The 25,797-nt window shown below is 37.3% G+C and overlaps 1 protein-coding gene across 1 annotated transcript in view; it reads right to left on the bottom strand.

The window, feature by feature from the left end:
- LOC150108438 (urocanate hydratase-like) overlaps positions 1 to 25,797 on the bottom strand; it is a 286,428-nt gene that overhangs the window by 164,181 nt on the left and 96,450 nt on the right. The window contains exon 7 of the mRNA XM_090415848.1: positions 15,444 to 15,530. Within this exon, the coding sequence (XP_090271974.1) occupies positions 15,444 to 15,530 (87 nt within the window). The remainder of the gene's footprint in view (positions 1 to 15,443; positions 15,531 to 25,797) is intronic.

The raw sequence follows: 25,797 nt of genomic DNA, 5'->3' as shown, positions 1-25,797 counted from the left end.
ACTTCTCATCTGATTCCCCAGACATTCCACCTGCTCTTTCAGCTCATCTATCTCTCTCTGTAAGTCAGCCATTATTGTCATTCATCCTCCCAATTGACACTATCTCCTAAAACTTCAGAATCATTCAATCTTTCCACATTCCCCACTCTTATTATTTTATTTATACTTCTCTTGCCCTCTATCATACCTGTCATCTCTCTACGTGGAGAAACTCCCGTCTCTGACTCAACGAGGTCAGTTATGGTCATTTCTAAATCACCAAGTTCCTCCCATTGCCTGCATTTTGCGCATATATGTTTTCCCCCCTTCTTTCTCCTGTGACATATACAATCCCCGGGACTCATACATTCCGCAAGTCCTGCATGCTACAAAATCCTGCATGGAGTCCTTAAATGGGGGGGGGGGGGGACTTGGCGATATGCTATTTCTAATTTTAACTGATGCTGCCACCATTATTTAAAATAGTGTCGCTAATTAGTGTCAAAAAATAAACGCTAAATAAGTATCAGGGAGTATAACTATAAGAAAAAGTACAAACCATTTCAAACAGAACATTTAAGTACACTAGATATAAATAAATAAATAAAATGAAATAACTAAATATTCGTCTTGTCTTCCACCGTTATGCATTCGATTCCGACCCCATCTTCTCGGTAACCAAAATACACAATATCGCAACAACAACTAACTTCAAAGACAACCACTGATGGACACTCGTATTCCAGAAAACAACTTAGCACTATAAAAACGTAGAAAAAACTGACTATTCACCAATTAATACACACTTTCTTCAGCATAGCTCAAATTCCCTGCCACGTGCTACGGCGACTCTAGTGCCACTCGATTGGAATGAAGACAGAGAATAAGGAGAATAAATTTGAGTTTTTGAGGAACTATTACTTTAGGTGGTATGTAACAGTGAACATACATGAGTTGAGAGTATTAGATTTGAAGATGTGATTGCAAATGGAGTGTCTAATCTTCCTCCAGTGAGTGATATGAGACTCTGAACAAAGGATATATGTGAACCTACAAGGCAGGTAAATGTAAAAAACTTAGAAGACAACTTGTGACCCAACTTACTCAATCAATTAAGTAAATGATGTCACTAAGGCAACAAGTCAATAGAACTGGACAACATATAGTTTAACATAGCAAGAGGGGTGAATCTCAAAGAAATGGAAAAAGTAAAGTAAAATTGTTCAACTGAGGCTACAAATTACAGGCCAATTGGTGTGTCCGGGGTTGTGGTTAAGGTGTTGGAGAGGTTGGAAGAACTTGGAATCAGAAATGGGCTGATAATACTAGTTTTTGTGGGAAGCTTTCAGTATCAAGACCACATTATAATGTAAATAAAGAGTTTAATAAAAAAATAAATAAACAATTATAACCCTACTTTTTTGTACTAGCACCCCTGGCGATGCAAGCCTTAATTCCTTATTATAATTCCTTATTTTTATTAAATTCTTTGTATACATTATAATGTGGTCTCGATACTTGGCAGTTCTGTGAAAGCTTCTCACAGAACTGCCAAGCCACAGAAACTCATGTTTTAATACTAGTTTTTTTAAACAGAGGTCATGTTTTAGCAGTTTGTCCTATGTACTACAACAAAGTCACAAATTCACTGGAGCTTTGACTTTGACTGAATTTTTAAAGGCTTTTTACAGTAAAACAAGCTGGTAACTATATTAGAACAGATGGAGTTGAATAATAGACTGGTGAGTTAGATAGGTGAATTGGCTGTCACAAGATAGGTATCAGTGGGTTGTGTATAAGGAAATGTATACACCAAAAGAGGAAGAGCACTAGTAGCATTATTGTTTATCTTGTATGTTGATGATATTGGGGCATGCTTAACTAGAGATATGCAGTGTTTTGAGATGATGTGAACTAGGGGAAAAATGATTAGACTAGCCATGATAGGAGGATTTAAACAGACTGTGTGAGACATGTGATGGAGATAGCACTTCAACATCGCAAAGTAAAAAGTCTGAAAATATGGTAGGCAGGAATGGAATGCAGAGTACATAATTAATGGAAAAATTTTGAAGAAGATAAAGGAAGTAAGAAATCGGGGAGTGGAGTTGTACAAAGATTTAAAGTTTAGGGGTCATGCCATGGTTGGATTTACACATAAGCTAGATAAGCCAGCTTAGGACCTCACATCATTACAAGGGCCTCTGAAAAGCTATTACACCTAAAATTTATCGAGTAGAGGGGAAAGCCTCTCAAAAGTTATAACTTAGGGACCACAACAACCTCAAATTCTGCCCTGGGTCACATTGCTAATTGTGAGAATATCAAATTGAATTATGGCAATGATGAAGAGGACCTTAACATGTATAAGTAAAGATTATGGTTCCCTCGTATAAAGCCTTGATCATGCCACAAGTCACTATGTGCACATCTGATTGTCTGGTTTTCAAAGGAATTGAGAATATTTTAGAGAGGGTCCAGAGAAGATTCATTAAGGCAGTGTTGCAGCATCTGGAATGTGGGAAATGAAAACAGATTGCATTCCCTCAATTCTATTCATAATTTGCAGAGCATTGTAAATGAAGGAGAGGGAATATGATTAAGACATGCAATTTGGTGAGATTGTTACCACAATAATGAAAGGGAGATTTTTTATAAAGCAGAGGAAAGACAGAAGAGGCCATCCCTAAAAGCTCTACAAGGAGGATGTTAGCAAGCAGAGGGATGGGGAGTAGTAAGGTGTAGGTTATTTGCATTGAACATGGTTGGTGCGTGCAATGTTTGCCTGGGAGTGCGGTGAGTATGGAAACCGCAAAGGCACAGTTCAATGATCTCTTAGTGAAAGTTTTTTAACTTTATGTTAAGTTAAAAAAATGAAGATTAGCATGGATGATAAACCACAGACAGCAAAAAAAAATTATCAGTAAAGTGAAATTTCTGAGAAAAACAGCAGGACATGTGAAACACAGATATTTCGCAACCACAATAAATGGAATAAACCTGTGAACAGAAAATTAACCAAAAAATAAAATAAAAAATACTAAAATATAAACCAGAAGGAAGAAGAAAGATCCTTAAAAAAAAGATAGTATAAGACCAGAATTGGCCATAAGGCTTTAAAACAATAAAAAAATTTTTAAAAAATAAAACAAATTAACACATAATGTGAAAGCAGAGGTGTGGTAATAATATTAATATTATTTTTCGATAGATAACGCGCGCATTATCTATACAAAAAAGTTCGTTAAATTCGTTAAAAATGTACATGCACGCTATACATTTGAAAGGTATGAGAGGTAAATCAAATGTAATAACAAAACTAAGGTTACATTAAGAAGTATTACTTAATATTTATTGAACATTACACTATTCAAATCCAAAAAATTCTTCGTCAGACTCAATATTGAAAGAATCAATTGCGTTAAAAATTTTGTTTTTAACGCAATTTAACAGTATTTCTTCAGCTTCATAATCATTGTCACCAGACACCACAACGGCATTCCCTTGTGCTTTAATGAAACCATGTCTAACACAGTTTTCACTTACGGCAGCCCAACTTTCTACAATCCACATAACTATATCTTTATATGACGTTCTTTTCATCTGCCCTGTTTTGTTATATTCATGGATGCCATTCATCATCCAGTCTTCCCACTTAGCCTGCAAATTGTCTTTGAATGGTTTATTTACTGCAAGATCAAAGGTTTGGAGTTTTTTTTATTAAACCACCTGGAATGACGGCCAATTTGGAATACTTACAATTGTTTTAACTTCTGCTGCCATGTGTGCCCTATACGAATCTGACACTAACAAAGATTTTGGGTTGAAAAATGCCATTTTTCTCTTTCGTCACACATTCTCCAACCAAAATTTCATAAAGTCGGAATTTATCCAACCTTTATCATTAGCAGTAACAATAATATCTTTGGAATCACAACCGTTTGGAACAGTCTTTCTTTTGAAAATCACCATCGGTGGCAGTTTGGAACCATCTGCAGTTACGCAGAGAACCAAAGTTAGACCCTTCATGCCCTGTTGTAGCAACTGAAACCTCTTTTGCTCCCTTCAGATTCACAGTCCTAGAACTAGGCATGTCAAAACTTACAGGAACCTCATTCATATTCCCAAAGTGACAAGCATCAACCCCACACAAGTTTTCTCTCAGAAACAAACGAAATTTAGCTACTTTTGCTTCCCAGTCGCACGGCAAATTTTTGGAAAATTTGCCATGCGAATTTCCAAAATAAATCCAAAATCCCAAGATGGGTAGGCCTTGAAATCCTTTATATTATCATTTTACTCAATTCTTTTTGATTCCTGCAACACACGAACAGTAGATATTCTCAAACCTTTAGCTCTTTCACTAACAACCCAATCAAACATTTTTTTTTCTATGGTTGGCCACAAGCACCTTCTAAACCTCACAGCATGTTTCCTCATATGTAAACATTTCAGGACTGTTTCAGCCTTTCGCTATTCACGAACACTACTTTCTCCAACAATGAACAATCTACCAGCTTCGCGATTCCCTTTTTTCTTCTTTGCTACTTCTATCACTTCAAGCTTGAACTGCACTGTGTAGGATTTTCTCCAAGAAGTACTTCTGCCTTCCATGGGTAATTCAGATCTAATAACATAATATAAACAAATAATGATTTACTTTATGAAATATTTTAAAACAGGATGTACAGAATAATGTAACTTCATAAAATACAAAAAATGTACACCTACCTTTCAATTGTAGTCATAGTAATGTCACAGTGCTCCCCAATAATGTGAAAATTGTAAAATTTGGAATTAAAAAAAATTGATCAACCACTGCTACTAGCAATGCACATGCTTTTAAAGAATTCCTCCATCCTCTGTCTGTACTTTCTAACTCTACCACTAGTTGGCACATGTGCGTTATCTATACATCAAAAGGAGTGATAAAAATGTTGGGGGGGATGCACGTTATCTATCGAAAAGTATGGTACTACTATTAGCAACAAGTATAATAATAATAAAAGTGTAGTATATAAGATTGATAAAACTTTTTTTTTATATTTTTTTTTAAGTTATGAGTAGGATTTTTTTGAAAGTTGTAGTTGTAAGTACGTTTTGTCATAATTTGTGTTATGTTATATAACTTATGGAAACAAATGCAAAATGTTACTGAGAACAAGAACCACCAGATATGCATTGCAATAATTGAATACAGTGAGCAGTATAGGTTTTTTTCGAAGATAATTCGTTGTCAGGAACATATGCATAAGAGGAATGTGGAAGAAATCTGTTGAAAGAATGAACAAGAGAAGTGAGAGGGTATGAATCTGCAGAAAGTGTGAATTTTGATGGACTACAAGGAGTTAAATGAGAGTGAAAAGTGAAGAATGAATATTAGATGAAAGGCAGAAGGCAATGAGTTGCATGAGAGTGAGAATGTTATCACTTAGCAGAGTGAGTGAGAGAATATGAGTGCAGTGAATATGATTGTGAATATGAAAGAAACTGAAAGAGCAAAAGCAAGCATGATTGTGGAATCAGAAGAGATCATGACTAAAGGAGAAAAAGTAGTAGTGATTGTGGGAAAGGAGCCTCTGTAGCTCAGTTGTTATAGACAAAGCCGTTTGGTCAGAAAGACTTGAGTTCGATTCCCATCAGTGACGTGAGGAACCTTTATCTGGTCTCTTTCAATGAAAGGCAAGTTAGTCAGTCTCATATGGAGGTAAAGGGTGTTTTCACCTGGAAACTCGGGTTTTTTGCCCCCCAGAACAGGCAAACCGACCTTGTGAACAAAGGTATCTACAGATATAAAGAACACACTGGGAGGCATAGGGCCAACCACCTTATCCTCGAGAAGATTGCAGTTGCAAGAATAAAGAAACCTCGATACCATAAAAGGTAGAAGAGGAGGATTAAGAAAGAAGAAAGTATTGGGGGGAGGAAGAAAGAGAGCATGACAAATAAGGTGAAAGCATGAATGATTGTGAGAATGGAAGTGAACATGACTAAGGGAGCTAAAGTAGGGGTGAATGCACTACAAAAGAACACAACTGCTGGAATGCATGAGTTGAGGAATGACATGAACAAGAAGAGAAACAAGAAGCATATGTAAAATGAGATTAGAGTTTGATGAATATGAACAGAAGAGTGCAAAAGAATAAAATGGAAGACAGTTGAGAAAGCGTAGTGACAAATGACTCAAGAGAATCACCGTATGGAAATGTCATAAGATTTGATTTCAAGGAGGTTGATGAACAGGCTGACTGATGCTTTGGATGTGAGAAGTAAAGATGCAAAGGAGTTAGCATGTGGTAGTGGATGGAACAAATGATTTAGTTATGCATAGAGAGAATGTGAGGATGGATATCAGAAGATTACCAAGGAGAGTGAAAGATAACAATGTGGTAGAAAAGGCAGCTATGTTGCCCAGGTATGACACTGGTGAGTTGAGATGGTGAGCAATGGCCAGCCTGGTTGGCCGAGTGCTTAGCGTATCCAGCCAAAAGGCTGCAGGTTCGAATCCTGCCATAGACATGGAGGGTTGTGATTGTCTGTGAAAATACTATTGGTGGTGGTGGTGGTGTAGATGATGCGGTTGGAGATGGAGAGTTATAGAGTAGGTGCCCTCCCTCGATGAGTCTTTGGACTCCCTGGAGGTGTCAAATAATAATAATATATTTAAATGGATTCAGTATGTGACTATTACTAAAAGGAGTGTAATGACCAATTTGAACAAGGGATCGGAAGACAATCAGAAATGATGAAAATGAGCAGGAGAGCAGAACAAGTGAGACCAAAGTTTCCATGAATAGAAGTGAGAGGGATAACGTTATTAACACCAGACATCCATGGGATCACTCATCATGTGAAGTACACACTATCACACACAAAGCTCACCAAACCATGCGTTAAACTCATTCAATATGTTTGCATTCACACTCTGAGAATGCATTTCACTCACCAGCTGCTCTCCATGAAAAGAACCAATTCCTCACTTCTTTGCTCATACCCCCCCCCCCTTTTAGGGGGTTTCTAGAGATGGCCTGTTGTTTTACTCCTGCTTTACGTTCTATGAAAATTTCTTTCTGCATTAACCTGGTAACAACTTCTGAGCAACTTATATGTGTCTCACTATACCACTCTTTTTCCTATTTCCAAGGTTTGCAAATTGCATTCCCTCAATCTATTTTTATACTACACATTCCAAAGACTGGTTACTATGTGTGTGAATCATCTCTGGGCCCTCGGTAATATATCCTCATCACCATGAAAACCAGATGACTAAATCTGCACAATATGAGGTCTTGAGCAGACTTTCATATGAATTATTGCACACAAATTTCACATTTCAGAATGTTATACTTCGCAACATTGAACTGACAGTTCCACTCGCCTGCCCACTCATACAGTCTGTTCAAGTCTTCTTGTAAGGTAACATCTACTTGGATCCTGTTTTCCCCAATTTTTCACTGTCTGCAATAAGTTGCATATATACATTTAAATCTCTCCCAATATCACTAATATACAAGTTGAACAACAATGGCCACAAAACAGACCTCTGCTGTATATAACACTAGTGACTTTTCTCTTTTAGGATACTGTACCTTCAGATACAACTTTCTGATATTTATCTGAGTCACCTATCCAACTCACTAGTCCGTTGTCTAGTCCAATCCATTTCAATTTAGTCACCAACTTTTCATGTGGCAATTAATAAGGCCATTGCAAATCTAAGTATTATACCACTGCATATCTCCTAGATGAGTCTTTGACTCCATGAGGTCTTGTTTAATAATAATAATAATAATAATAATATGCATCTCCCTTGTCCAATGCATTCATCACCTTGTTAAATCACATAAAAAATATTTAAATAATGAGGATTTTGGCATCCATCATCATTATATATCCAAATGAAGGAAACAAATTATTATATACCCAAATGAAGGTTTATTTTCATAAACAGAGTTTATGAAAATAAACCTTCAACATAGAAATTGACTTTGTTTGCACCAATTAAAAGACATGAACTCTGGCCAGGGGCCTAAAACACTGCTTGGAAAGAAGTCAACAGACATCTCCCGCAAGGTGCATCATGCCTGTAACAAGTCACGTATTTGTGGCCATTGTAAATTGGAGGAATATGATGTTCCCAAGTTGGTGCAACTGTGTCTCCAGGTGAAATGGCTACAAGAAGGAAACTGGCTGAAATTGAAAGAGGCACTGTGATATGATGCCATGTTGCAGACCTATCTGTTTGGCAAATTGTTGACAAACTGGGCATCCCAGGTCAATAATCTGCAATACTATATTGAGATGGAAGTGCAGGAATTCAACTGCAAGTGCTACTCACAGTGGATGACCTGCCATGCTCACCAAATGTGACCGTAGGGTGCTATGAAGAAAAATATGTAAAAACCGCCATTTGTCAGCCGACTCATTGAATATGGAGTTCTTGTCATTGACTGGAACATGCATCTGCACAGAAGCATCCAGAACTGAGGCACACAATATTGTTAAATTTGTGATCTTGTAAACTTCCTAAGAGAATTTACTTGATCACAATTTAACAAGTAGAAACCTTAATAAGAAAATCGTGCTTGCATCTAAGTATAAAATAAAATAAATATATTAAAAAGAATAATTGTTAACTCATATAAGAACACTGATTGTATAATATTAGAAAATATAGATAATTAATTTACAGTATTTAGTTATAAGAATTTTGCATGTAAAAGGCTTGCTTGTTATACACTTTAAACAAGAGATTGTAAGTTATGGTAATTCTTAGAAAAAATGGGTGCGCTAATAGAGTTTGATAAAGCTGACTCATAGGGTTACCTAGAACTGAAGTAAAGTCCAAGGTCACGGTTCCCGATTTAGACACTGCCGCGGGTCAGTCATGTGCACACGGCCCACCAAAGATGGAAAGTTCAGCAGGGAGACGCCACCCTAACAGGTTACGAGAAACATATCCTAATGTCGGGGAAAAAAAAATTAATTGCAGGAGATGCCGGTAGGGTCATAATATAAAAGGGTTAGGGGATCCCCCATACACACACACACACACAAGGTCTTTTGCCAGTTTTCGTTTGGAAGTTTCCTTATGCAGTTTCCTGAGTGACTGTCAGGAGTCCCCTCTGTCCGCCACGGCATGGAATATTAGTAAGTGGGATTTAGGTCCAATTTTCCTACCATCGAGAACAAAACACGCTACATGGTCGGGAAGAAAGGTATTTACCACATACCAAGCCAACCCTTCTTTATCTCCTTCCTTTAGACCACCTGGTCTAAAGGAAGGAGACTATCAATAGAAATTGTGGATATTCTCATGACGAATCTGATGACTGCAGAACAGCAGACAGATCGTGTTTCATTAATAGAATCTTAATATGCTGCAACCGAGAAGGCCCTCATGATCCGAAGTATACCCCAGATATGTTCCACTACAAAAGGAATATTTCTTCAGGAATCGCAGACAAGCAGCTAGTAGAAGAGCTTCATCAAACAATATCGTGAGAGATTTTATGTTAATTCTGTTAATTTAATATGGCTGTAATTGTAGTTTGTATTACTAAGCAATTGAAGGACTTGAATGAGAGTTGAACTAGGACTTTAGCTCACTTAATAGTATAGAGAAAGAGGGAACTAGTTTATCAGCATTACTGAACGAGCGATAGTGTGTATAGATATTAGTATATGAAATTCACCCTTAACTGAGAAAAGTCAAAAGAACTGAATGTGGCATTCATTGTAGCAACGGAATTGCTAGAGAAAGAGGGAACTAGTTTATCAGCATTACTGAACGATCGATAGTGTGTATAGATATTAGTATATGAAATTCATCCTTAACTGAGAAAAGTCAAAAGAATTGAATGCGGCGTTCATTGTAGCAACGGAATTGCTAAGCCCACATAACTCTTGTAAATTAATGTGAGTAATCTAATTGTGTCTAATTGAATTATTGTGTCATATTATTGTGCTTAAGCAGGTGAAAGATTTAAGCCAACTTAATCATTGACAATGTGTGTGTGTGTGTGTGTGTGTGTGTGTGTGTGTGTGTGTGTGTGTGTGTGTGTGTGTGTGTGTGTGTGTGTGTGTGTGTAGAGTCCTTTGTGGAGGCATAACAGTTTATCCCACATGCTAATGTGAAATTTTCATATTTTGTATTTTGCTTATCTTATTAACATTGTATCATCTTAGTATTGAATTGTAGTTTTTTGGATTTAATGTATTGTATTGTATTTATGAGTTTAATAAACTTTTGCTTATCAAATATTCAGTTTTCTGAAATTGCCATTCTAACGTACGAACCTAGGTGCGGGGGGGGGGGGGGTAAGTTACAAGATCAAGGCTACGCCTGCATGATTATTTCATTTCTAGACTTATTTAGGAATTTGCTTCTTGTTTTAAATTTCTTTATAAACTAAATATATACTAAATGGCACAGCTTTAAAAAATAAATGTTTTAGGATACTAAGAGGAGCAAGAGCTTAGATTTCTAGTACAGAGGTGACGATACGCAAAGAAAAAGGATAAGATATATAAAGGAAAGTAAAGTATAAGGGAAATATATAAATAAACAAGAATGGGATACAACAACATGGAATTCCATGGTAGGACCACAACATTCAAGCCCCACATTACCTGAACCAACATGCAGTGCCGACTTCAGTGGTGCAAAGAGCCTGTACAGTGGGATGTGGAAGCTTGGAAAGCTGTGTTATGGGGCAACAAATCATGTTACACTCTCTACTGAGCAGATGCCCGGTGAACGTCTCTTACCAGAGTGCATAACCCCAACTATGAAATTTGGAGGTGGTGATGTGATGGTATGGTCCTATTTTTTTCTGATTTGACCTCGGACCTCTGTTTGTGGTGCCACAAACACTTATGTCCGAGTGGTATCTGAATATTCTGGACAACACAATGCTTCCCACTTTGTGGCATTTCTATGGAACTGACCATTTAGCAAGACAATGCACAGTGTCATAAGGTTGCTACTGTAACTGTATGGTTTGTGGACACAAATGTCACCACACTCAAATGGCCTCCAAAGAAACCCAGATTTCAACCCTATTGAACATCTGTGGGATGAAGTGAAGCATTGATGAAGTAAAAAGACATCCACCTCACAACAGTCCAGGACCTCATTACATGCTGACAGGAAGAATGGTCTAAAATTCTCATTGATCACTATCATACGCTTGTGGAATGCATGCCTTGTAGGGTTGCACCTACTTTCAGTAGGTGCATATTATAAAGCCTTTTAGAACTATATATTTAGCTTCATATGTAGCTCTATATATAATTTAGGTAATGATTTAGCGTGTTAGATAAGGCAGATTCATATACAATAATATTCTTGGCCTTTGCAAAAGCATTTCATAGATTGCACATTAAGTCGGTGTAAAAAGTTGCAGAGGAAGGGTATATATAGTATATTGGTTAGATAGATTAGTGATTGGTTCTCTGAACAATACCAGCAAGTTGTGTATGATGAAGAAGTGTATCAAAAAAAAAGGAGGGTAATCAATGATGTTCCCCAGGGTTCTGTTCTTTGGCCCCTGCTGTTCATATTGTTTGTAAATGATATGTCATGTGAACTGACTGGGGATCTTCATTTGTTTGCTGATGATGCAAAGTTGAGGAGAATTAAAAGTAGCACTGCTGATGTTAATTTTCTTCAGTAAGATATCAATAGACTTTTGCTTGGATAAAGGAGTGGGGCTAGAGTTTCAAAATTAATAACTGCAAGGTGCTACATTTTAGAATGCACAAATATAAGATGGTGTACTATATTGACAGTGTTGTACTACTACAAGAAGTTGAGTTCTTGTAGTAGTAGTACTTTCGAGATTTTGGGACTGATGACTGACAGTAGACTGAAGTTTAGAAAGCATATTGCAAATGTTGCAAAGACTGCACATTGTAATGATATTTGATAAGAAGTACTCTAACATGTAGGGATAAGGAGGTAGTTGTGCCACTGTATAAAGCACTGGTCAGACCACACCTGAACTAATGTGCTCAGATTTGATCACTTGTTTTCAATGTGATATGAAAATATTGGAAAGGATGCAGAGACGAAGTGACACGAGCGACTAAGACATATCTGCACTCTGGAATGCTGGCGATGGTTGAAAAATGTGGATTAGAATTTGATGGATAGGAGAAAAGAGGTGATATGATAGAGAGTTTAAATTAATGAGGGAATTTTATCATATTAATCTAGAGTGGATAATAAAAAGAGTAATATAAGAGTGTGGTGAAGAGGTGTGTGAGAAATAGATTGTTCACATGGATAATTATGAGTGAATGGAACACATTACCTGAATATGTTGATAAGGCAGGAAGTGTTAAGGATTTTAAGATTCAGTAAGATAAATATGTTATCAATTGAATGTACCTCTCACAATGAGTTTGCTGACTCCATGGAGGGTGTACTATTAACAATAATAATATTTTATTATCATGAAATTTTCATTCCAATCTATATTACCGTAATAAAAATCATGCATAATGATCATCCTTCCCTTGTTTACTAACCCAAATTGCTTATATATGTCTTAATCCCCACTCTCCACATTCCCTACCCTAGAGCAACATCTGACTAAATATTTCTTCCTGTCAATTTTCACCTCACACTATACTAACTCAAAACCATTGCCACCTATTCCCTCTTGCATCTCCATTTTGTGCAGACACAATTTCCCTGCTATCATCAACAGCAGCACCCCACCTTCATTTTTTCTCTTCTCACGAAAAACATCATATCCTTCCATTTCTATCAGCATATCATCCTTATCTAAACATGCTTCACTTATATTATTATTATTATTTTGACACCTCCAGGGAGTCCAAAGACTCATCAAGGGAGAGCACCTACTCTACAGCTCCGTCTCTAATACTCAATCTACCTACTACAACGAACCACAACTACCATCACCACCTACACCAATGCCATCTACCGCCCACCACTAGTGTTTTCACAGACAATCACAAACATTCAAGCCCACAGCCTTTTCGCTGGAAAGCGGATATACTAACCACTCGGCCAACCAGGCCGACATTATTCCAACAGTTTTTAGGTGAATAAACTCAATCAGTGAAACCATTTTGTCTACCTTATTTTTGATGCTCCTGTCATTCATAAATAAACACAGCAATTTGCTTTTAGGCCTATAACCAGTCCTGCCTATGACATTTGTTGATTTCAATTTCTTTGAATAGTTGAAGAGAACAGTCGAGTCTCTTCAAACTCAACTATTCTCTTACATCCCAGGCCATCCCATTCTGACCATCTTCATATGCATATTCACTACCACTTCCACCATTTGCTCTCTTTACACCAGGTCTCCCTGTTACCCAGAAATGGGGGGACCATTTCCCTACCTACCTTGCATTCTTGTTCTCTCATCATTTTCTCTCACACTACTATTATTCCCATTTACATCTACTTCAGTCTCTGGAGTTCCCTTTTCCTGATTTTTCACTTCACTTCTTACTTCCTCTGATCTCTTGCTGGCATCACTCATTACATTTCCTTCTAGCAACAGTCTCTCCAGCTGACTCACACCAAATCTATTTAAATGCAATCTGTAACTTTTGTACAAATCCATCTCTCAAATGAATCCCATGCATTTATAAACTCTATTCCCTTCTCCTCACACAGTTCTACCAACATACTACTCATGATTCTTGCTCTCCATTTCAACTCATCACTATCATACCCTGACAATACACTATCTTTCCCACCACACTTGTCTTTCACTCTCCTCAATAACCTTCTGATATCCATCCTCACAGTCTCCTTTGTCTAACCAAATCATTTGTTCCAAAAATCAACACTATCTTGCTTGTCCATTTCTCATATCCAATGCATCAATTATCCTGCTAATTCTTCCTCCTGGAAAACAGATTATGTGAACCTTCTCATTTATCACACCTGTAATAATAGAACCTCCATACATTGCTATTCTCAAGTCATTCATCACCACTTTTTCTTTGCTTTCCTTCATTCTATCCTTTTGCACTCTTTCATTACTATCCACCAAACTATAATATCTCAGGCAGCATATTTTTCATCTGACTTCTCATCTTGCTCAACTCATTTTCAAGTCTTGTATCTTGGCAATCACTGTCCATCAATCTATCATCCATTTCTTTCATTTCTTCAGTTCCACAGTGTCACTAGCTTTCGTTTCATCAGTCATCCTTTCACTTCCACAGGCTTTGCTTGCTTTCATTCCATGATTCATATAGTCTTTTTTGCTCATGCAATGATACTCACTTTCATTCATTCAGTTCCTTTCATAGTTACTTATAACTCATAGTCCAACTGAATATCATATTTTTGACATGTCTATACTTTCTTTTGTCTCCTGTTCAGTCTCTTTACAAACACATTTTGCCATGTATACATGCTGCACTCATGCAATGAACCATTCTCAAAAAATCCACGCTTTAATCACATTTGATTTTCACACTGTGTAACCTTCAAATCTCATTTTATTATTATTATTATTATTATTATTATTATTATTTGACACCTCCAGGGAGTCCAAAGACTCATCGAGGGAGAGTGTGCCAACAGCATCGAACAATTGGTCCCCTTCCAACTATTAATCGCGCTCAAACTTACTTAACTTAGCCATTAGTAGCAGAGGCTCTACCAATCGACCAACCTTTGCTGGCCATTTTGTCATTGTTCACATCAAGCTTGAAAAATTAATAAAGAAACATCTGTATCAAACACAAAACTCCACAATCATGCAGTTATACTAATCTATGAAAAGCAAACAAAATTATATTAAAACACAATCAGTATCACTAATCATATGAAAATAAAATTTGATTTTAACAGATTTTCAACTGTCTGACACTAAGTGGCACTCTAACAGATCTCCAAGAATGTGAGAATGCTGCTTGGGAACTAATCAAGAACTATTTAACAGCAGTGATATATTGTATTCCAAAGGTGAAAAGACTAAATAAGATAAGAGTAAAATGGATAATGAAGATATTAAGCATGCAGTCTGAAAAAAAGAAGGCTTTGCGGAGGTAACACAAGATGGTAATAATCAGTTACATGAGGAGCGCAAAGAGTAGGCCAGGAATGTGACTCACTTGGTAGGAGAGAAAAAGTGCAGTATAAGCAGAAATTAGTTGATCAATCAACTGATACAGGATATAGCTGAGGTATTTAATTAGAAGTTTGTGTTATTGCATCCTCATGAATGAAATATCACAAGGAGCTTGAGTGCAGAGGATAATGTGGAGAAGGGACTGATAGTGAATGAGCAAAAGATATATAAGGAAGTAAACCTCCCACAATGAGTCATATGACACAACGAAGGTCTGCTGGTAATAAGAATGATGATAATTTTAGTATGTAACTATGTAATAAACCTAGAACTTGAAAAGCATCAAATTTATAATATATTAATCATAACAAATTGACTAATAACAAAATTTACCTCAGCAATTACTCCGATACATCCAGAAATAACTGCTGCTTTTGCTTGAGCACCACTCATTCCACCCAATCCAGAAGATAGAAAAACCTAACAAAATATAAAATAAGTTTCACTAACTACAGAAAGCAACATATCATACCACAAGAACAATTCAATATTATTATCCCAAGACCTCATGGAGTCAAAGACTCATCTAGGAGGTCCTTTTGTCATACACGCAGCTCATCATACAGTGCCTTAAACACTCAAATTCTCTGCAGACACCACACTCTCAGGCAAGCATTCCAATCATTTACAACTCTGCATGCAAAAAACCCTGCTTCTCACTCCCCTGTCACACCCTCCTTATACAGCTTCCAGGGATGTCCTATCTTCTGATTCAAAGTATTATGTCATTATCAATTTATAACTACCATTAAAAATTAATGTCATTAGTCATTGTTCAAGATCAGGTTTAGGATCAATATTGTTTAATTGAGTCGAGTTAATGATATTGGGGATAAAAGGGGATATACAGCTATTTGCAGATGATGAAAAGTCAGAGAGGGTTACAGAATAGAAGCCTGAGCTATGCAGGATCCTCTGGATGTGGGGGACACATGTGGATGGCCAATTCAAAGTTATAAAGTGTAGTAGATCTGGAAAGCAAGGATAGAATTCTGTATATATAACTGGTGGGATATACTGAAGGGGTAGGATACATAAAGGACCTAGAGATACACAAGGGACTTGATGTACTGATTTAAAAAAAAAAAAAAAAAAGAGCTGAAATTTATCACATTTCTATGTGAAAACAACAGAACAGATTGTGGGAAGGGAGACCAGGGACAAGCTACTGTACTTGTAAATGCGTAATTAGGCTTAGGTGCTGGTTTACATGCAATAAAATTTAATGGAAGGAATACAGCACACAAAGAGAAATAATTAAAAACCAGGTTTAATCATTCCAATATTTTGTCTATGTCACAGAGACATCCTCTGGAATACAATATTAAAACTGTAATAACACACACAAAACAATGCAGAAGAAAATAGACTATTTAAAGCCTAAAGTCTTATGAGGGGTGCCCTCTAGTCTTCAGTGTTGGGTGGAAGGCCTATGAATTAAAGTTTCCAAAATCTTGGGAAGATTAACACAGTCATATTTATTTAGATTTTTTAAATCTGCTACTGATTCTAAAAATTATCTTTCAAGTTTATATTTGCTGTAATGAAGCATAGTAGTTTTATTCCATGTGATCCTGTGCAAGGTACCCAAAGCATGATCCCTTGCTGACCACAGTTGTGGCAAGAGATTTATTTTTTTGTTCATCAAGGCAGATGTTAGAAGATCTCCCAGTCTGACATACACTAAACTTATACACCAATTTAAGGAATATTAGGAATAAGGAAACAGAGTTTGTGGGAATAGAATATGATGGTTACAGCATTTTTCAAAAGAATAGTAAATATAATAGAGGTGATGGGGAATTACTGATGATTTGAGAAGAGTTGTATCCTCTCAATGTGGAAATTGAAAACAGAAATGATAAGGCTTTGAGGCCATTTCTGATAAGGTTGAGGTAAACACAAATTTTAGATATTTAATGAGATGTTGTTCAGGCCAGGGAATGAAGAAGGTGAAGACTTAGAAATGTCCAGAGATGAGACTGATAACCAACAGGAGGATGATAATAACAGCTGACTTTAACTATGGCAGATGACTGGAAAAAGGAAATATCGTGTTTGAGTAAGAAGAATGAATTCATTGAGCTACACATGGGACTCAAGCGTTATGCTTAATAATATCGTCGTATACAGTGATAACAGAGGATGTCACCACGATGTCACCAAAGAGTGATTACCTGACATAGCTAGGCAGGTAGTATCTTCACAGAACAAGAGAGATATGTGGAATTATAGAGCAGGGGAATATAATAAATCAAGGAAACAGACTGGTGATATGCAGTGGCTTAATCAGTTGAAGGGGAGAGAAATCAGCAGTGCCTGTAACTTAGTCAGGAATAAGTTACTTATGGCAATGTCAGATTGCATTCCTAAGGTTTGGAGGATAAATAAAGAGGAGTAAAATGGATGAATCATAAAATTATGCAGGAGCTTCTGAGAAAGAGGATAGTATGGAGAAGATATAAAAAAAAAGGTGTCCCCCCCCCCAATAGCAGGAGGAGTATAAGATGCTGGCTAGGACTCTGACGAGTATAGTAAAAGAAAGAGAAATTGGCATATGAAAGAGAGGACTGATTCAGTAAAGCAAAACCATAGAGCATTCTACAGTAATGTTGGTAGTAAAACGAGCATTGAATATGGAAGACTGATTTTAGTTCCTGGAAATGGAACACAAGTCACATCTGCTGAAGATATAGAGGGCGAACAAGAGTGGTGTTGAACATTAATAGGAAGGAGGCCAGAAGACTGGCCGTTCAAGAATGAAAAGTATTTACAATGTAAAATAACCTTGATGTTAATAAGGCTGTGGGACTGGATGGGATATCACTGAAATATACTACTAAAATGTGCAAAACAGCTGGCGGTGCCCCTGACTTAGCAGTTCAACAGAAGTCTGATAACAGGAACAATCCACAAAGAGGGGGAAAATAGGGCCACTGCATAAGAAGAGAGAGAGAATCCAAGTCAGTAGTGTCTATAGACCAGTGTCCTTTCTGGTCTATAGACAAACTATAGACCAGTGTCCTTTCTTTCACAGTTACATAGAGATCAGCATTCATATTTTAATAATTATGGAAACAACTACTGCATTATAATAATAACTTCGGCTTAATATAAACCAAAATAATCACCCAACATTTCAATCTTCATATCAAGGTCATCATCTGGAGTATACTCATATATACAAAGAAACAAGCTACATCACAATATGTATGGTATGCTAAAGTCACACTAATTCGGTGTCAACCATTAACACTGCTGGCCTGACTTCTGTCAGGCCAGCAGTGTTAATGGTTATAAATTGATACAATTCTTCTCTTACAGAACAAATTTCCACCTAATATTTGCTCTCTTTGTCCACATACTATGTTCTGGTTATGTTGTGTGTGGCAAAATAATTTTTACCTACAAAAAAGAAGGTAAAGTCATGGATTAGTCCCTGGCTGTACCTTCCTTTTTGTACCTGATTGCTAACTTTGATACAGAAGCATTTGAGCAACATGCTCTAGGCTTCTTTACTTTAAAACCCATAGCTTGCTTAGATACATTGATGATATTTTCCTTATCTGGCCACATGGCTGCAAAACTTTAAACACCTTCAGTTGCCTGAATGAATAATGAATATAATTTACCATTGAAATTGAAAAAAAAAATCAAAATTCACTTCCTTTCTTGGATACACTTCTCATATACATGTATCTTCCCTCAGGTAGTCAGTCTATCCTTCGCTGTCTACCGCAAGCCCAAACATACTGCCCAATACATACATCAACTCTTGCCACTGCTAACTTAGAGTCATTTACAAACTCAAAAACAGAGATATAACAATTTACTCTATGAACAGGCCCTTAAGCAAGATTGCAAATTATTAGCAATACGTTTATAAACAATGACTATAGCAAAAATACAATCAATAAAATTATTCATAAAACTACCTAAAAATACAAATAATATAAATTACAGTAAACCCATAGCTATTCCATACATTAAATGGTTATCAGATAAAATACAGAGAATACCACACTATTACAACCTTAATGCTATTTTTAAACCACCTATAAAATGAAAAGAAACATATTTCTTGTGGAGTTAATGAGTGCACACTTTGCAAAAGTATATCATCCAGGTGGTGACACTGAAAAAATGAAGGAACCAATAGTTTATACGAGAATTGTGATGAATGAAGTGGAGGTGAATAGTCTATTACAGAACCTTAATGTGAATACATCTGTGGGATTGGATGGTATACCAGCACGGGTCTTGCGTGAAGTGGCTAAGAAATTATCAGTGCCCTTGACCATGTTGTTTAATCTGAGTCTCGGGTCTGGTTTAGTCCCGAAGGTGTGGAAAGAGGGGAAAATAGTTTCACTGCATAAAGGAGGATCCAAGATTACGGTTGCAAATTACCGACCGATCAGCATATCAGGAGTCGTTGTCAAGGTCTTGGAGAAAGTAGTCAAGGGAAAAATAAAGGAATGGATTGATGAAAATGAGATACTGTACAGGGGACAGCATGGCTTTGTGAAGGGTAGATCACGCCTCAGTAACTTGCTCAAGTTTTATAACAAGGTGATGGCTGAACTGGATAAGGGTAATGGGTTTACAGTGATACTGCTGGACCTGGCAAAGGCTTTTGACAGGATACCACATGGAATTCTAATCCGTAAACTACAACATATGGGAATGGATATAGGGTTGGTGAGATGGATAGGTGGGTGGTTGATGGAGAGAGATATCAAAGAGTAGTTTATTTAGGAGTAGAGTCCAAAAGACGGCCTGTGACTAGTGGTGTACCACAGGGTTCTGTTCTTGGATCACTGCTGTTTAATCTGTTCATTAACGATATAGGGAAGAATCTAAGTGGAACAGTTAATTTGTTTGCTGATGATACAAAGTTGGGTAGGGCGATAGTGAATGCAGAAGATGTCAAAATCTTGCAGGATGACTTGGATAGATTGGAGTTCTGGGCTAAGGAGAATGGATGTCAATTTAATGTGACAAAATGTAAGGTTATGCATTTTGGGGTGAAAAGATTAGCAGCAGTATACTACCACATTGGTGAAACTGTACTCCATGAGATTGATGAGGCCAGGGACTTGGGAGTGTTGGTGGATAGGGAGATGAAGTTTAGGGGGCACATTGCAAAAGTAGCTAAATCAGCTCATCAACTCACTTGGTTGTTGAAAAATACCTTGACGAGCAGAGACAAGCAAGTTATTGTACCTCTGTACCGAGCCTTGATAAGACCTCATCTCGACTACTATGCCCAGATTTGGTCACCTCAGGTCCTTCTTGATGGGGAAGAGGTGGAGAGGATCCAGAGGCGAGTGACTAAGATGATAGCAGGTCTATGGAATGAACTATATGAGAACAGGTTGAAGATTTTTGGGTTTTCAACAGAAACTAGTTGATAGGTGGAAAAGGGGAGATATGATTGAGGCATTCAAATTGCTAAAGGGATTCTATAGGATTAATTCAGAGAATATTTTTGAGATCAGGACTGGTGGTGGGAGAACTAGGGGACAGCTATGGAAGCTGGGCAAGAGTGTGGTTAGCAGGGGTGTTAGAGCTGGGTTCTTTACTTTTAGAGTGGTAAATGAGTGGAATAAGCTGCCAGAGTCTGTTGTGGGTGCTATGACGGTGAGTGAGTTCAAGGCAAGGTATGATAGATACTGTGAGAATGTCGTATAGTTTTGTGGACATGATGTTTAGGGCCTCCCTCGATGAGTCTAAGGACTCCCAGGAGTCGCCCGAAATAATAATAATAATAATAATATTCAACTCCTCCAAGGATTCCCCCCCCCCAGCTTGACCACCCTGGGGTTTACTGGATCCATTACACCTGTATACCTTATAGTGGTGAAACTGGATGCACAATTCCAATCCATAAAAAAGAACACAAAGGACACACAAAATTTATCAATTTTGGTAAGCCAGGCCTTTTCGATCACACTCTTAACACTCTACACCAAACTGATTTGAAAGGTACCTGTTCCTTAGATCATACAAAATCCTGGTGTGAACACAACTTTAAGGAAACCTGCGAAATTTTGATCAACCATCCTAATCTGCACAATAATGGTGGCCTAAAAATCCCAAGAACATGGATGGCACATATTCAGCCTACATAACTCTTTTTAAGTTCTCCAGCAAACCCTCACTAAATATAGGACTCAGCAATAATTTCATTTCTTACTTTATACATTTGTCACCATCAATATTGTTTTTGTTCTAATGTAACTATGAGTAATCTCTAACCTAACTTTTTTGTTAATTTATCTGTCAGTAATTTCCAGCCACAGATAAAATGATCTCTAGCTTTTATGTAGTAAGATTTTTTTTAGCAAATGCACTAAAAAAAAGTCAATATCAGGATTATTATTATTATCATTTGACACCTCCAGAGAGTCCAAGGACTCATCAAGAGAGGGCACCTGCTCTACAATTCCGTCTCCACCATTCAATCACCAACTGACCACAACTACACCAATGCCATCTACTGCTGACCACCACTGGTATTTATATTTCCACAATCACAAACATCCATGCCCACGGCAGGATTTGAACCTGCAGCCTTTTGGCTGGAGAGCGAATACACTATCCACATGGCCAACCAGGCTGGCTAACCAGAGTGCTTGGGAGCAGTCGTGTTCTTTTAAGTAGTGCAAGCTAAGGCAACTCCAATGCTAAGGATTGTATTTTCGTAAGCTCTCAGGTCAAATTTATGAACCTTTCATAGTTTCTACAAATATTTGGCTTTAAACTAATGTTGGATCTTTAACATCCACTTTTCCTATGTAATTTACATGGCTGAAATTTACATTTCAGCCATGTAAATTACATTTGGCTCTTTCCTTAGTAATTACTTGTATGCACCAACTGAGAGTTCACTTACAAAAAATGCATTTCTGTCTTGGTTGAGGTTTCTGTCTTGGGAGTGCCTCAAACTTCTAGGATTGATTTTCCAGGGTGACCACTTCGGTGAATGCTTTTCTCTGGGATACGAGTTCTGCTTGGTAGTAGGGTGAGCCTGTCAGTGAGTAGAACCACCACTGAGTAGCGAGTTAAATAAGACCCAAAGAATCATTGGATCACTTATTGAGTTTATAGTAATCTGGGGGGGGGGGGGATTGCCTAGTTTTTGGAGAAGACCCTTTACTTATACAGTAGTCTCTGAAGAGATCCAACCAGAACGAAACAGATGTCAGCCCAGTGAAACCTTAAATATATGGATGCTTGGGCAGCCGTCATGTTCTTTTAAGTAGTGCAAGCTAAGGCAACTCAATTGTGGAGGATTGTATTCTCGTAAGTTCTCAGGTCAAATTTACAAAACTTTCATAGTTTCTACAAACACATTCGTAGTAAGGGTTTTTTTTTTTTTCACTAGAGGTCAGGCCAGTATGTTAACGGTTGACCAAATTAGTGACTTGAGCATACTACGTGTCTTGTAATATAGATTGTTTCTTTCTACATATATATGTATATACTCTAGATCAGGAGTTGCCAAAGTTATTTGCCCGTCGACCCCCTTCAAGAGTTTCTTGACTTTTTATCGACCCCCCCTATATTTTACAATTCATCATCATCAAATTCCTGCCATGTACCCTCAAGGGGTGTACAGGATATGACAGTACTACATGAAAAAATTACATCATTATTAACTTCCTATCTACAATTTTCCTCCAAATCAGTCTGTTACTTGTCAAGACTCCAACATTATCAGATCTTATATTTCTATCGTCTAAAGCACTTTGTACCGTATCAATCCACCTATATCTTGGTCTTCCTCTGGGTCGTTTTCCTGCCAACCTGGCAGAGAACACTTGTTTTGCTAATCTTTCCTCTCCCATTCTATTTAAGTGACCATACCATCTGAGATTAGCTCTGCTAACGCATTCTTGGATGCTGACAATGTCAAGTTCTTTCCTAATATCCTCATTTTTAATATGATATTGCCATTGATGCCATCTGTTCACGCCTCTAATCTTTCTCAGGACTCTCATTACTGCGGTCTCTAGTCTTTGGTCAAGTGTTTTACTTCTGACCCAGCTCTCAGATCCATAAGTTAAAATTGGTTTGAACACAGTCTTGTATACAGCTAATTTAGTGTTCCAACTAATTTCTTTCTTATTCCATATGAATTTATTCAATTGACTTCTCACGATACCAGCTTTGCTGATTCTGTTGTCTATTTCTATATTTAGTTTACCATCTTCAGTAAAAATTGTGCCTAAGTAGCTGAAATGTTTTACTTGTCCCACAGGTTCTCCATTCACAACACAGTTGACATTTTCAATGATTCTGCCTATTTTCATTGTCTTTGTCTTTTTATTGCTGACCTTCATACCATATCTATTACAACAGCTATTCAATTTAGTCAGAGAATCTTGCAGACTTGTAGTGGATTTATTTAGAAGTATAACATCATCCGCATAAAGCAAAGAGCTGACATTAACATCTCCAATTTTGATATCAGGTTTAATACCACATTCCTTCATAATGTGATCCATATAGATAATGAATAACAGAGGGGATAATGTACATCCTTGTCTCACACCATATTTAACATTAAACCATCTTCCTCTACTTCCTTCAATTCTAACTGCTGACTCACAACTCAAATAAAGACTAAGTATTGCTTGATATAATGCCAAATTGACACCATATAACTGCAGCGTATTGAATAGCTTCTCTCTTGGCACCTTGTCATATGCCTTTTCCAAATCGACAAAACTTAAATACAGATCTTTGTTATATTCCCATGCTTTCTCGACTATTTGTCGTAAAGTGAAGATCTGATCCTGACAGCCTCTATTTGGCCTGAATCCAGCTTGTTCTTCACCAAGCTTTTCTTCCACAATTCTTCTCAACCGTTTCTCAATTATACTTGCATAGATCTTGCCAGGAACACTCAGTAGAGAAATACCTCTGTAATTCTCACATTCAGTTTTATTTCCCTTTTTATATATGGGTACTATGAGAGCTCTACTCCAATCATCGGGAATTCGTCCCTCTGTCCAGGATTTCTGAACTATGCAGTGCAGCCACTGTAAGACTCTTATACCACCATACTTCAGCATTTCTGGTCGAATATCATCTACTCCTGCTGCCTTTCCACATTTCAAGCCTTTGATGGCTTTTTCTACTTCAAGTATGGATGTGTATTCCTGACTGCATGCCTGATCAGTGTTTTTTATCACTGTGCTGTCATCACTGCTTGTTTCATTTAGCAGTTTTTCAAAATAATTACTCCATACTTCAAGGATATCTTTTTCTCCTGTTTTCATTTCACCTTTACCATCTCTAATTCCTTTTACAGCACTCTTTCCTCCATTCCTAAGCTTCTTCAACAACCTCCAGAATAATTTGCCACCTTCTTGATATTTATTTTCTATATTCTTGCCAAAGTCCTCCCATGACTTTTGTTTAGCTAGTTTTACACACTGTTTAGCTTTCTTACATTTGTCTCTGTATTCTGTAAGAGTAAAAGCTGACTTATTTGCCAGGAACTTTTGTTATGCTTTCTTCTTTTCCTTCACTGCCTCTTTAACTTCCTGTGTCCACCATGAAGTTCTAATTTTTCTATCCTTGCAGACAACTTTACCACATGCCTCTCTAGCTGAATCAATCAGGGTTTTCTTCGAGGCTTGCCACTGAATCTCCAAGGTTTGGTTCCTGTTCTCAAACTCTTTCATTTTTTCCTTCAATAATCTTTGTGTATTTTAGTCTACAGTTCACATCTGAGAGCTGCTCAACTTTTATTCGCTTTAAAACTTTCTTACATGTTATTCTTTTCAATATGAAATTCAATTTTATCCTGCTCAAGACTAAATAGTGATCACTTCCAATTTCAAATCCTCTGTACACTTTGGTGTCCTGCACCAGGGAGAAAACATCACTATCAACAATAACATAGTCAATGAGACTTTTCTTATTCCTAGCCTCTTCTCTCCATGTGAATTTGTGCACATTTTTATGTTGGAACATGGTGTTAGTAATAACCAGTCCATGTCCTGAGCAGAAATCCAACAGATATTTGCATTTTTATTAGCTTTGCTCTTTTCTCCAAATTTTCCCAAAATATTTTTGTATGTCTCACAATCATTTCCTACTCTACTATTTAGATCCCCAACAAGGACCAACTTTTCCTTTTTCATTGTGTCAGTTGCTTTTTCTAAAGCCTCAAAAAATTCCTCCACTTCTACCTTAGTAGAACCTTCTGTGGGACCATAGGCACAAATAAGTCTCATTGTCCAGTTCCCCATTCTCATATTTGCCCACATTACTCTACTTGAGACTGACTGCCATTCAAGAAGATTAGCCTCGTATTTTGTGTTGAATACTATGGCTACTCCTTCTTTTCCTTGATTGTCATTGCCTGAATATAACATTTTGTATTTATTGCTCAGAAAGATCTCACCAGTTTTGGTCTTTTTTGTTTCAGTCACCCGTATTATGTCGATCTGGTACTTATCTAATTCCTCAGCTAGCTCCATTTCTTTGCCATTCAGGCTTCTTACGTTGATAGTACCGATCTTTAACTCTGGTGATGTTGAGTTGGGGTTTGTTTTCAGATTTGTTCCAGTAGCTGACTTTTCGCTGTTCGCCCTGGTTCCCTGGCGGAAACAACGGGGGCCTTGTTTAACCGGGCGATGCCCCAGCCGGCATGAAATTTTGTCATGTTGTA

This window comes from Typopeltis vanoorti, chromosome 3 (genome assembly GCF_054136105.1).
Source record: "Typopeltis vanoorti isolate ZY-2024b chromosome 3, IOZ_Tvanoo_1.0, whole genome shotgun sequence".
In the NCBI taxonomy this organism is placed as follows: domain Eukaryota; kingdom Metazoa; phylum Arthropoda; class Arachnida; order Uropygi; family Thelyphonidae; genus Typopeltis; species Typopeltis vanoorti.
Note: the sequence above shows the minus strand (reverse complement) of the source record. Positions and strands in the feature narration are given on the sequence as shown.